Source organism: Neoarius graeffei, chromosome 15 (genome assembly GCF_027579695.1).
Source record: "Neoarius graeffei isolate fNeoGra1 chromosome 15, fNeoGra1.pri, whole genome shotgun sequence".
NCBI lineage: Eukaryota > Metazoa > Chordata > Actinopteri > Siluriformes > Ariidae > Neoarius > Neoarius graeffei.
This window is the reverse complement of record NC_083583.1, coordinates 19,045,052-19,058,950: the sequence shown is the minus strand read 5'-3', so window position 1 is coordinate 19,058,950 and position 13,899 is coordinate 19,045,052. Positions and strand designations below refer to the sequence as shown.

The 13,899-nt window shown below is 43.7% G+C and overlaps 1 protein-coding gene across 3 annotated transcripts in view; it reads right to left on the bottom strand.

Annotated features, from left to right (window-relative positions):
- usp47 (ubiquitin specific peptidase 47) overlaps positions 1–13,899 on the bottom strand; it is a 98,997-nt gene that overhangs the window by 50,561 nt on the left and 34,537 nt on the right. For all 3 annotated transcript variants that reach the window (XM_060940953.1, XM_060940954.1, XM_060940955.1), the window contains 2 exons: positions 11,923–12,117; positions 8,819–8,932 (listed from right to left, as the gene is read on the bottom strand). In XM_060940953.1, the coding sequence (XP_060796936.1) occupies positions 8,819–8,932; positions 11,923–12,117 (309 nt within the window). The remainder of the gene's footprint in view (positions 1–8,818; positions 8,933–11,922; positions 12,118–13,899) is intronic.

Here is a 13,899-nt window from a genome sequence, read left to right as displayed (position 1 = left end):
TAATTCATAATTATTCTCCTTCCGGGTTTGCGGTGTTTACAGATCCCAGCGCTCTCGCGGGGCGTGTGGGGGCATGTGAGGACACTCCTCCTCACCAATCAGTGCACAGGGGAGTGTCTGCTCACGCCCCCAACCTCACTCGGCACGGCTTGGCTCGCTTCAGCCCCACTCCAAAACCGTGCGAGTTTTAGGGGCTAAGCAGGGCTGAAACGAGCCGAGTCGTGCTGGTTTTTGGTAGTCGAAACGCGAGCCGTGTCGGGCTGAAGTGAGCTGAAGCGAGCTGAAAAAGGGTAGTGGAAAAGGGCCATAAGGGTGTATTCAGACCAGGATAGTTCGATAGTTCACTTGCTTTGGTCCGGACCAAATGGTTTTTTTATTTTTTCATTTTGGTGCGGTTCGCTTTCACACTGTACATTTTAGTAAGCGGACCAAAATCTGTCAACAAAGCCACGCGCCCTGAGGTCGTTCAGCTATCGCTCAGAGACGACGCGCGCACAAAACGTTAAGTTCAAAAGTAGTCACGGAGGCTTTCCGTGCAGTTATTCTTTTTAACGTCATCAAAGCTATATGTTTTTCCAGTTTTTACTGTTGTTTTCACAACTGTGGGATTACTATGCTGTTGTACAAGTAATTTATCAACGATGACTTCAAAGGGCAAGGCGGCTACGGAGGATAGCGCTGATGAGCACACATCATGTTGTGACAGTTCTGGCTCTTCACGCAATAGATGAATTTCTTTTTGCGTCGCTAGTACCGCTACTTTTTGAAAGAATGTCCCTGATTTTAATGTAGGTCTGACGGAGTTTCTTCGCTTTTAGCCGACATTGTTCTGGGGAGCGCGTGAACCCCTTCTCCTTCATTTTCTCACTGAATACAGCAAACACGTCGGCATTTTTGTGTGTTCTCTCCAAAAGCTCAGATATGTGGACATCTGCCCATATATCCACAAGGGTACGCGTTTCTTCCTCGGCCCACGTTTGCCCCCTACTCATTTTTTGTACTCTGTAGTCTAGCCTACCACTGGTCTGAATGACTGAACGACTGTTGTAAGGTTCCCTTGACAACCGAAACAGTGTTTGCACTTTGCGGTGGAGTGTCAAGACTCTGTTTCCCATAATGCTCGACAAACGACGGAAGCTCCCGAGGTACAAAAAAAAAGCAAAACTGTCGCATTAGGTCCGGTCTGCTTTCACACCTCCAAAAGATCCGCACCAGGGTTCCTTTGGTCTGGACCGAGTCCGACTTTGCAGCTCGGTCTCGGTCTGCTTCTTTGGTCCGGACCAGAGTTCGTTGGTTTTTATTCAGACCAACCCAAAAGGTCCGGACCAAGGGAAATTTGGTTCATTTGGTCCAGACCAAACAACGTAGGTGTGAATACGCCATAAGACTAAATCAAAAATGGCTGCCAAAAACAACACTGTATCCCACATCGTTGGACCTCAACTGCAATAGCTCTCTGATATCGAGTTTCATATGATTTAAAAGACTGAATAAAAGAGCTATTCAGGACACAACTGTGTGTATTTAAGATACAGCTTGCATCTTAAATACACCAGTTGTGCAAGTGTGGGTGGAATCAGTGACTTGGAGCTTGGTCCTCTTGTTGATGATAGTCTTCGACACTGGCCTTTCATTTAAACTAAGATCTTTTACCCGACTACATACTGTGATTTGCGCTGCCGATTCTTGTGATGCGACTGAAAAACCTTTTGCGTCGCAAGTCTGCTACAGGTTTGTCTCTTTGACAGCAACAGCGCAGAACTTGCTTTTTCATTCACAGGCTGCTCTCCTCAGGCCCCAACACATCTTTTAAATCCTGACTAACTGTATTCTAATTATTTTCGTCATGTACGTCAAGAGGGATTAATGCTGTAGGCGTTTTGCAATAAAAGGTAAAAATAACATTCATACATTTCTTTATAGGCGGCACGGTGGTGTAGTGGTTAGCGCTGTTGCCTCACAGCAAGAAGGTCCGGGTTCGAGCCCCGGGGCCGGCAAGGGCCTTTCTGTGTGGAGTTTGCATGTTCTCCCCGTGTCCGCGTGGGTTTCCTCCGGGTGCTCCGGTTTCCCCCACAGTCCAAAGACATGCAGGTTAGGTTAACTGGTGGCTCTAAATTGACCGTAGGTGTGAATGTGAGTGTGAATGGTTGTCTGTGTCTATGTGTCAGCCCTGTGATGACCTGGCGACTTGTCCAGGGTGTACCCCGCCTTCCGCCCGTAGCCAGCTGGGATAGGCTCCAGCTTGCCTGCGACCCTGTAGAACAGGATAAAGCGGCTAGAGATAATGAGATGAGATGAGACATTTCTTTATTCATTCATAACTTTGTAGCACCGTGGGCGGCACGGTGGTGTAGTGGTTAGCTCGGTCTCCTCACAGCAAGAAGGTTCTGGGTTCGAACCCAGCAGCCGGCACGGGCCTTTCTGTGTGGAGTTTGCACGTTCTCCCCATGTCTGCGTGGGTTGCTTCGGTTTCCCGCACAGTCCAAAGACATGCGGTTAGGTTAATATGGGACGGCCTTGGGCTGAGGTGCCTTTGAGTGAGGCACCGAACTCCAAACTGCTCCCCGGGTGCTGTTAGCATGGCTGCCCACTGCTCTGGGTATGCGCTCACAAGGGCAAATAGCTACAGCCCCAATTACATACCGTATAACGGCGCCCAAATTACGGGCTTGTCAAAAGGCCCAAAATAGAACATATGAAAATCGCCCAAATTAGAAGAAAAAAAATCCTGTTTCATAAGGGTGGAGAATCCAAAATATTTTTAAATTATTGTTAAACGTCATTTTTTGGCATATATTTCAATTTGCTGTTCAGTCGTTTCATAACATGAAATGAACATGAAATGCGTCTAGCGATTACCGTAAACCGTGTCCGAGTCTCTGACGTCTGAATGTCGTAAAATATACTTCCTTTGTTTATGTTGTGAAATTCTCAACGATTCATAACACGTGGCTGTCGGTTTGTGATACTGCTGATAGTATAGATTGACACGTGGTCATCATGCCGGATCGTGGTAGACCTAAGGTAAATCACATAAGAACAACAGTTCATATATTCATGGAAAACGCACAATCGATGGCATTATTAAGTCTACAGGCGGGGGAATGGGGAGGTTTATAAATAAGTTTTATGGTATGTATTTGTTGCTAGAAAATATCTTGCACACAAATTTCTCTGTAGAAAATGATTTAATTCTAAAAGTAATAACTGTTATTGAATGACTTATACTAATACTACTGGACCTATTATTAATATATGTAAAGACGTACTACAAACTATTTTATGTGGTTATATTATATACTGATATCTTGTTTTATTTTAATTGATTTGTTGAATTGACATATTCTAGCTTTTTCGATATGTATCAATAGCTTAATTTAGACAGATACACGTGTCATATTTTTGATTGTTCTAGATCATTAATTGTTTCACTGTGAGATTTTAAAGTTCTCTGCTGCCCATACTCTTGTGCAAATAGATTGATATTAGGCTACATATTGTTTCCCATTTTTCATGCATATTAAAAAAAAAAAAAAAAAATTCATGAACTATTTCATCTTTATTCAGAATGTTGGAGAAAACTTTTGACTCTTTAGATACAGCACTACTTTATATTTGCACATGATTATGTAATTTCTATTATTTTTATTGCTCGATATATTTATAATTGGTTAAAAAAAATTACTAAAAATGATACGTCAAAAATTTTCGGCACACTACGTGCAAAAATAGTTAAAAAAGATAAATAAATTTTAAGCTTGCCACGCTCGCCATGGTGCCCAAATTAAAAACCTGTCTTTGCCCCTGGCTCATTGCTCGTGTGTGCGCGTTCACTGCTTCAGATGGGTTAAATGCAGAGAGGAAATTTCACAAGTGTGAAATGAATAAAAGTTGTGCTTTCTTTTTCTTTAAAACACAGCGCACTGGGAAAACAGCACTTTACACGTGCAGAAAAGCCCAAATTACCCTGCATCATGACGGAAAAAGCCCAAATTCAGAAATAAGGTGCACCCCAAATTATCTAATGGTGATGATACACGGGGCAACTTTTTGGGCAATGTTGCCGAGCAAAGTTGCTGGCAACGGGCAACTAGGTGAGACACAGGGCAACTTTTCAGGGCAACAACAGTTAGCAACGGCAGTTTACAGTTAGCTTAAAAAAAAAAAAAAACGATGTCTTAATTTTTGCTGTGACCATTTAATCAAGCTGTCTGTTGTTTTTTAGAGCTTTGGTGAGGTAAATTCCTCCATATAGAATATTAAAATAACTTACCGGCGTAAAAACAGATGAGGAGTCTCTCCATCTCTTCACTCCACTGACACTGAGCGGCCGCCATATTTGTTTGAAATTTCTGATCCGAACCTCACCGGAGGTCACATGACTCGATACTCGCGTTCTGATTGGCTTATCTCAAAAAGTTGCCAGAGATTATCAAAACCATTCAGAAAGAAGCAATGTTGCCCAATCTCAATAGAAAAGAGTCAAAACGCAATTGCCCAGCAACATTGCTCGGCAACATTGCCCAAAAAGTTGCCCCGTGTATCATCACCATAACCGAAAGGTCTGATGTTAAAAGAGCAGTGCATAAACAAATAACCTTAATCGATGAACTGAAACAATGCTGTCAAGAAGAGTGGGCCAAAATCTCTCAAGGTGATGCAAGAGAATGAAATTCATACAAAACACATTTACTTCAAGTTACTGTTGCTACAGGCGGCACGACAGGTTTTTCAATTAGAGTACACACATTCCCCCCAACCTACTTTCTAAATGGTTTAATTTTTCAAAAAAGAAAAAAAGACTACATATTGAAATGTGTTATGTTTTTCTTTGTCACCTGAGGTTTTGTTTGTTTATAGACGATGGTGAGAACCACCTAATTGCTATTTAAGCCCCAGGAGAGAGAGTGAGAGAGAGAAGGATGGTGTACTTTCTCCCCCCGCCCCATGACTGTACATGTGTGGGCTGTTAGTTTTTCATTAGTAGTTTTCCAGTGGACAAAGAAAATAAAAAGGGAGGAAGAAAGGAGAAGAGAAAAAAAAAAAAAAAAAAAAACACCCCCCCCACCCTGCTAGCTTTCACAGAGCAAACTGCTTTGACTTGATCTGCACACTGAAACATTTCGCCCTCCAGGTTGTTCATGATGTACTACTAGTCTACCATGAGCTTAAGGTGGTGTTTACATTAGACCATATCCGTCTCGTTTTCGTCGCGGATGCACTGTCCGTTCACATTAAAACGCTGGGAAACGACTCCACAGGCGGAACAACTTGAATCCGCCAGGGCCCACGTATTCAACCCAGTTCGTATCTGATCCGGTGCTGTGTAAACATTGAGATACGAGGAAACGCAGTGCTGAGCTCTAGCTGACGTCGTCATTGGACGGCGTCACTGTGACATCCATCTTCCTGATTCGCTGGCGTTGTTCATGCCACGTTGGTCATGTGACGCGACTGCTGAAAAACGGTGTGGACTTCACTTCCTGCTATTGTTTCCGCCTTGTATCACCTTTTTGTTTTTCATTAAAGAGCATAAAAGTATGAATATAATGCTTTGCCATTCTTAAATGTTGTTCATGGTAAGATGCAAATACTGCCCATTGTGTAGTTATGATTGTCTTTAGGCTTGCCATCCTTCCACTCGCAAGTGGTGAGTGACTTGCGCATGCCCGATATGCACTGAGATCACACACACACAGCGGCTCAGTCCCGAATCACTGCTCGTGCGCTTCACTCGTGCGCTCTGTGAGCTGCGCAGGGCCAGAGTGCGCACCCTCCAGAGGGCACTCGCTGTTCAGGGCGGAGTGATTTGGAGCGCAGCCGCTGAGGAGGAAGCGCTGAGCCGCACTGACACATTTCAACTTGCGTGCCGTCTAATTAGTCATGTGATCAGCGTATCCGTGTATTGGCGTTGCTGTGTGCACGCGAATCGTTTTAAAAACGTTAATCTGATGATCCGCTGATACGGTCTAACGTAAACACCACCTAAGAATCTCTGCTGGCTTCGAAGCGTCAAAACAATATGAACAAGACCGAAAGCAGAACAGCAAAACCCAAAACGTGATTAGAAATTCAGAAATCACATCAACACTGATCTTCAATCAGGACATCTCATCTCATTATCTCTAGCCGCTTTATCCTGTTCTACAGGGTCGCAGGCAAGCTGGAGCCTATCCCAGCTGCAGGGCTCGAAATTAACTTTTCTTTGTGTCCCCCAGTGGTCCCGAATTCTGTGTTGTATTGTCCCGAATGGAAGCAATAGTGTCCCCATTTTTTTCCTCTCTGAAATAACCAGTGGTTAATATTATCATATGAAGTTACTATTATATTTGTAACGATGCGATTTTGAACCCTTTATATCATTTTTACAATAAGTCACAAGACACAAGCGACACATGTCCTATACATCATCTACTTCAAAATTAGTTATTGCATTTTCAGTTTATTAAACTTTGGCGATCTCACTGTACGAATAGATACCCGTTTATTTAAAAGGGCCAACTAGCTCATTCAGAAAATGTTTCAACTCCCTACATCTGCAGTACACTTTAGTTGAAAATAAGACCCCTTTTATGTTCATTTCATCTACTTATACCTTGAATATCTGTTGGCACTTATAAGGCCAACTTATAATTTTCACCATTACCGTTACCCATTTTTATGAACTTTCCGTTACCCATTTTTATGAACTTTCCGTTACCCATTTTTATGAACTTTCCGTTACCCATTTTTATGAACTTTCCGTTACCCATTTTTATGAACTTTCCGTTACCCATTTTTATGAACTTTCCGTTACCCATTTTTATGAACTTTCCGTTACCCATTTTTATGAACTTTCCGTTACCCATTTTTATGAACTTTCCGTTACCCATTTTTATGAACTTTCCGTTACCCATTTTTATGAACTTTCCGTTATCCATTTTTATGAACTTTCCGTTACCCATTTTTATGAACTTTCCGTTACCCATTTTTATGAACTTTCCGTTACCCATTTTTATGAACTTTCCGTTATCCATTTTTATGAACTTTCCGTTACCCATTTTTATGAACTTTCCGTTACCCATTTTTATGAACTTTCCGTTATCCATTTTATGAACTTTCGCTGCCGAAACGTGGGTGCAAATGTTAGCAACATCAGCATAGTGGCAGGTCCGAGCCTAGTTGTGCTGCTGACTGACTAAACTTTCTGAACTAGAAAGACACCAAGAAAACTCACTTATTCTGTTGAACGGTATCTTCCGTCAACATCATCCACATCATTCCTGTTGTATTTTATAACGTGTCTAACAGTGTTCATTAAGTTCATTCAGTTGCTAGCGTTGCCTGCAGACCAGGCGATGACACTTTGGATCCTGAAGGTCCCGGAGACGTTATGTCTGGGCTTTCAGTTTCTTCCCCGCGGTCGGTCCGCTTCAACCACTTCAGCATTTTTGTTCTGGCAAGAGTCGGCGCAGCGTGTGCGGTAGCAATTCCATTCCAAGTCCATATAATGCGGACTCCGGCCGAAGATTCTAGAACAGAATGCGCTGCTCTGTAGCCTACGGATGCAGGTGCATCGAAAGTGTAGCTACTATGTATTTTTCGCTGTTAACGTTTTAAAATTAAAATTGACAAATTAGGTGAATGTCTACGTATGTGTTACGGCTTTGTAAATAATATTAATGTAGAACTTTTTTTCTAGATCTATTTTTTTCTATTGTCCCGGGATTGTCCCAGATATGATAATTTTGTGTCCCGATGACATTTTTTATGGTCCCCGGGACACCGTTAGTTTCGAGCGCTGCCCAGCTGACTACGGGCGAAAGGCGGGGTACACCCTGGACAAGTCGCCAGATCATCACAGGGCTGACACATAGACACAGACAACCATTCACACTCACATTCACACCTACGGTCAATTTAGAGTCACCAGTTAACCTAACCTGCATGTCTTTGGACTGTGGGGGAAACTGGAGCACCCGGAGGAAACCCACGCGGACACGGGGAGAACATGCAAACTCCACACAGAAAGGCCCTCGCCAGCCACGGGGCTCGAACCCAGGACCTTCTTGCTGTGAGGCGACAGTGCTAACCACTACACCACCGTGCCGCCCCCAATCAGGACATCTCTTTTCCATTTCGAGTTACGAGTGATGTATTCAGGATTTTGCTCTTACATTGTCACACTTGTTTAACATGCTTTGCTTTACGTATCAGAGGACGTATGACGAAAGACCTCAAGTCCGCATCATTACGGCTCCAAAGGCTGCCTTCCCCTGGGAACTTCGGAACTCGCGAATATATTAGTCCAGCTTGTAATTGGCCCGTTACAACATGGGGTTAAATTACATCGGCGACCTCTTGAATCCGGTTAATTTGATTTCCTGGCAACCAAACAAACAATGAGACCGCACTACTGGAGCTTTCACTTGCTCTGTGGGTGGAGAGAGTACATTTTTATTTGTCCGCCCTCGTGTTAACATGTTCTCTGTGACCGGGCTAGTAAAGGAAGCTAGGGTCAAAATCTAAGGTCGGCTATTGTACAACAGCAGTGGAACATTTGGTGGCGAAGGATCTGGGGCTCAGAACACAACATAACGTACGCAACGTCCCATGTTGCATTTCACTTTAAATCATGTTTGATGCTTCTTGGTCAGAGAAATGGCTGCTTTGTCTTTCTTCATTATCAGAGGGCTGAAATGCTGCACTGCTGCTAGCTTTTGCCGATTAGGAAACAGCCGTTGAAGGAGATAACCCACTTTCTGACGCAAGCATCAGTGACGCATGCTAATTACACACTGATAACTGAATTTCTAGCTCTGGCCAGACGGGCACTCACAGAAGCTATCTGAGGCTGCTCGCCATCCTTGTCTGAGAGTTGCAGGAAGTTCCTCTTCCCTGGCTCGAACCCAGACTCCACCAGAGACATTTCACTGGCCTGGTCCAGAGGAGCCTGTGGAGACAGACGGAAAGACAGAGAGGGGCAGAAAATTAGGATGATGTAGCTTTATATATTACACGAGTGTTTTTCTGGGAAATACTCCACTCATGTTTCATGCAAGCTACAGCCAGGACCTGGAGATCCAAAACTGTGACGCGTCACTCATGAGATCGATCGATGAATTGTCTTGATAAATTTGGGTACTTGTTTGTGAACGTGTCTATATAATAATTAAAATAAAAAATAAAAAAAATAAAAAACCCACCATACGCTGGCTTGAAGATATGAAGTTTATCTTCTCGTATTGAAAGACGTGCATTTTTCATATGAAAAACACATCGTGGCTCTGAGTGACAAATAATATTGGCTGGCGTTGAGTGGTATATCAGATATATTCCATTCAGCTAGCAGGATACTGAACGAGTCAAAGAGGAGTTCGATACCACGCTAGCTGAATGGAATCTCTCTCATATGCCAAGAGAAAAAGTCATTATAATACACACACATTCCTTTCAGGTGTTCAATGCATCTTTCGCTTTCAAAATCCTCTGTATTCAACAAAGCAAACCTGGCGGCCATGTAGGTTTACAAAACCGTCACCGTCGCTCGCTAGCGCGCGAGTTTCACGTCTCGCGTCATATCTTGACAACCATGCAATATCGTAAACCATATTCAACGCTCGCGTAGAGTGGCGTAATACACGCAGGATAAGCGGTATGCTAACAATATTACATGCTAGCAAACCAAACCCGCTAAAAGGGAACAGAACATGTTTTTATTCCATCGAAAAAGTGTCCTGTACGTATAACAATTCCTGATATTTCAGTCCGATAACGTCACTCCCATTGTTTTCCTGCTGTGCGTTGTCAAAATGACGAACTGGCTCAAAATTAAAATTCTTTTGATTAACTTGCATAATGTGTGTTAATGTGTCCACGGTGGCACGAAGATGTGAAGTTTATCTTCTTGCATTGAAAGAAATTGTGCCTACATGCACATGGGTGATCTGATCAAGAGAAAACTCCTGGTCTACAGGAGCCACTCAAAATCAGAGGTCACTATTAAATGCACTTCTGGTGTTAAAGGAACAGTCCACCGTACTTCCATAATGAAACGTGTTCTTCTCTGAATTGAGACGAGCTGCTCCATACCTCTCCGAGCTTTGCGCGACCTCCCAGTCAGTCAGACGCGCTGTCACTCCTGTTAGCAATGTAGCTAGGCTCAGTATGGCCAATGGTATTTTTTGGGGCTGTAGTTAGATGCGACCAAACTCTTCCACGTTTTTCCTGTTTACATAGGTTTATATGACCAGTGATATGAAACAAGTTCAGTTACACAAATTGAAACGTAGCGATTTTCTATGCTATGGAAAGTCCGCACTATAATGACAGGCATACTAACACCTTCTGCGCGCTTCGGCAGCGCATTGATACCTTCACTCCTCTTCGGGCACGGCCAGGCGGGCGAATGCCCTGGTCCGTCTGCCCTGTCTTTAAAAAAAAAAAAAAAAAAAAAAAAGGTACAACTCGAGCCCCATGATAAAACTGGGACTCTCATTTTTTCAGCCTAAGGCCCATGGTAAAAATGGGACGTCATTTTTCCGCATGAGGCCCATGGTAAAACCACACTTCCAGGAGGGGCTGCCGTCTGCCTCCCAAACTGGCCAAGAGCGCTCCTCGTCGGGCACGGCCAGGCGGGCGAATGCCCTGGTCCGTCCGCCCTGTCTATATTATTTAAAAAAAAAAAAAAAAAAAAAAGGGTACAACTCCAAGTGAAGGTATCAATGCGCTGTCGAAGCGCGCAGAAGGTGTTAGTACGCCTGTCATTATAGTGCGGACTTTCCATAGCATAGAAAATCGCTACGTTTCAATTTGTGTAACTGAACTTGTTTCATATCACTGGTCATATAAACCTATGTAAACAGGAAAAACGCGGAAGAGTTTGGTCGCATCTAACTACAGCCCCAAAAAATACCATTGGCCATGCTGAGCCTAGCTACATTGCTAACAGGAGTGACAGCGCGTCTGACTGACTGGGAGGTCGCGCAAAGCTCGGAGAGGTACGGAGCAGCTCGTCTCAATTCAGATAAGAGCATATTTCATTATGGAAGTACGGTGGACTGTTCCTTTAAGGTGGAGGCAAAGCCAGGGACGTGCAAGAAATATTTGCGTCTTAAAATAGACTAAATGAGAGAATTTCACCCTTTTCGCACAAGGACTTCCACTAGAGGTTTCTCTCACACAAAAATTAACACACACCATGCTCTCCTAGGCAATATCCATGTGCAACATAAAATGCGTATTTTTTTTTAAATTAGATTTTTTTTTTAAATCATGCATTAACGGCTTCCAAACATAACCGTTGACTGAAAACATATTTATGACTCCATTTAAGGCCTGCAATTTTCAGCCATTCTCTTCAATGTAATATTCAATGCTCTAATATCCCACTGTGCCTTCACAGACCTCTTTGTGTAAGGATTAGCTTATTATGATCCTGTACTATGACCCTTTTTGCATGAGAGAGAAAGAAAGTGACTGGACACGCATCATTCTTCTCCGTTTTATCGAACCAAACAGAGGACAGCTGTACCATGATGTTGCATGTTTGGATAAACATCGGATGCTGCATTACAAAGCTATTTAAAAAGGTGCTGTTGGCACAAGTGCAGAGTTTAATCCAGTGACCTATTCAGAGATCCGACTCCTCCCCTGGCACCTGTGCTCCGGGTCAGCTGCAGGATTAGCATTCCAACCCGGCTGAAGAAGACTAAGCCTGTCCGTCACTGGCTAAAATACCATGACAGTATTTCTAGAATCTTAAGGAATTTGAAAGATATAATGCTGCCTACTTACGATACGGCAGATGTAATTAATTTGAAAAGTACCCAGTAGCACCGTGTTGAATATTCCACCAGTTATCGACACATGCCTTATCACTAATTCATGATGCAAGATGTATTCGGTTACAGAAGAAAAAGAAAGGAGAGAGGAGGAGCTCACCAAATCCACGACGTTGGCCCATGCCAGCTCAAAGGTGCCATTCACGTAGCTGGCTTTGTGAGCGACGTCTTCGTAGAGCTTTGAGAGGGTGGTGGAAGCTGGGAGGTTGAGCGTCAGTCGCTCGTTGACTGTCTTGGCGTTGGTGGTGTCCTGGACGATACACAGCACTCGGGGTTCCTCGGCGGCGTTCTCTATCTGCACCACACAGACACATTTGCTTCAACTTTTCAGGAATAGCTGCTCAAAAACAAAATTCACCGCCATGTAGAGCTGGACCTCCTGATAGATAAATGTTCAAGATATTCCAAGCCTATTAATTTTTTTTTTTTTAAAAAAAGCACATCCTTTGGTCTAGGCGGCACGGTGGTGTAGTGGTTAGCGCTGTCACCTCACAGCAAGAAGGTCCTGGGTTCGAGCCCCAGGGCCGGCGAGGGCCTTTCTGTGTGGAGTTTGCATGTTCTCCCCGTGTCCGCGTGGGTTTCCTCCGGGTGCTCCGGTTTCCCCCACAGTCCAAAGACATGCAGGTTAGGTTAACTGGTGACTCTAAATTGACCGTAGGTGTGAATGTGAGTGTGAATGGTTGTCTGTGTCTATGTTTCGGCCCTGTGGTGACCTGGCGACTTGTCCGGGATGTACCCCGCCTTTCGCCCGTGGTCGGCTGGGATGGGCTCCAGCTTGCCTGCGACCCTGTAGAGGGATAAAGCGGCTACAGATAATGAGATGAGATCCTTTGGTCTTAGGCAGCCGATGTTACATGAACATTAAAGCAGAAACAAAATTCAAAAACGATGATGTGCATGAGGGCAGGTGACCGGAGAGTCAACCTGGGTCACCAATACAAGTGCAGTGCGCATGCAAACTACTGCACCTGAGCACTGAGACACGAGCATTTTCACTCCACAGTCAAGTTAATTAAAGCAAAAGAGCCACACCATAAGTATATATAAAAGTAACTTGTAATTATTAGTGTTCGGACAATGTGTTTAAATTAAAAAACGCATTTTTTTGCACCACCTTTTAGAGCAAACTATTATTGCTCGATGTGTAAACACACTGCAAAGGCAAAGCAATGTAAACAAAACCTGACCTCCACGCCCATCTGGTTGAACCAGATGGTTTCGACATGGTTATTTAAACAGGATTATTCTGTTATTGACACCAAACCTGCTGCGATGACATATGGAGATACTTGTCATTTTGGCACGTTTCCACTGAGCAGCTTCCCTGGATTTAACGAGAACACATCAAGGTGCAGCACACAATGCCATGCGAGTAAAAGTGGAACGACATGGATTACACAACTCGCATGACCGACAGTAGCTTTGGTTACATTAATCTCCCAGCAAGCACAGCTTACAGTACACTGATCAGGTTAGCGCTTCGCTTCCTTCACCTCAAGGTTTCTAATAAAACCTTATCACCCACGCAGTACAAACATGCCCAAGAGTGTGTGCTCGTCAGTATACTGCACAATGTCCGATGATCGTATTACGACCACCACCACATACTAGCACTTACACAATAAGAAAATTATCCAGGGTTCTCCAGAAAATCTGAAGTAGCCGGCTTTACATAAAAAAAATAAATAAAAATGAAAAAAGTAAGGGGCTCTGGAATTTGCCAAGAGGCCAAAGGTGCACCAATGCTAGTGGGGCATGCCCCCTCCAGAAATTTTTGAACATACATACCTTCTGGTGCATTCTCAGCGAATAAATTACTAACCATTTCCCACCACTGTACAGTATGCATGCTCCGCTTTCTCAGTTACCCTCTGTAGTACGCTGCCTGGCCCTGCAACATAACTACACGATGAGCTTATGTGGCGCATGTGCAATGTACTTGATGTGCCTCTGGTGAGGTATTGTGCATAATTTTAATTTCAGCATAAAAATATTTGCACTTGATAAGTATGAAGGCCTTTGCGAAGGAACTATAGGAACTTGGGCACTCTGGCTAGCTTCTGGATGAGAGAAACCA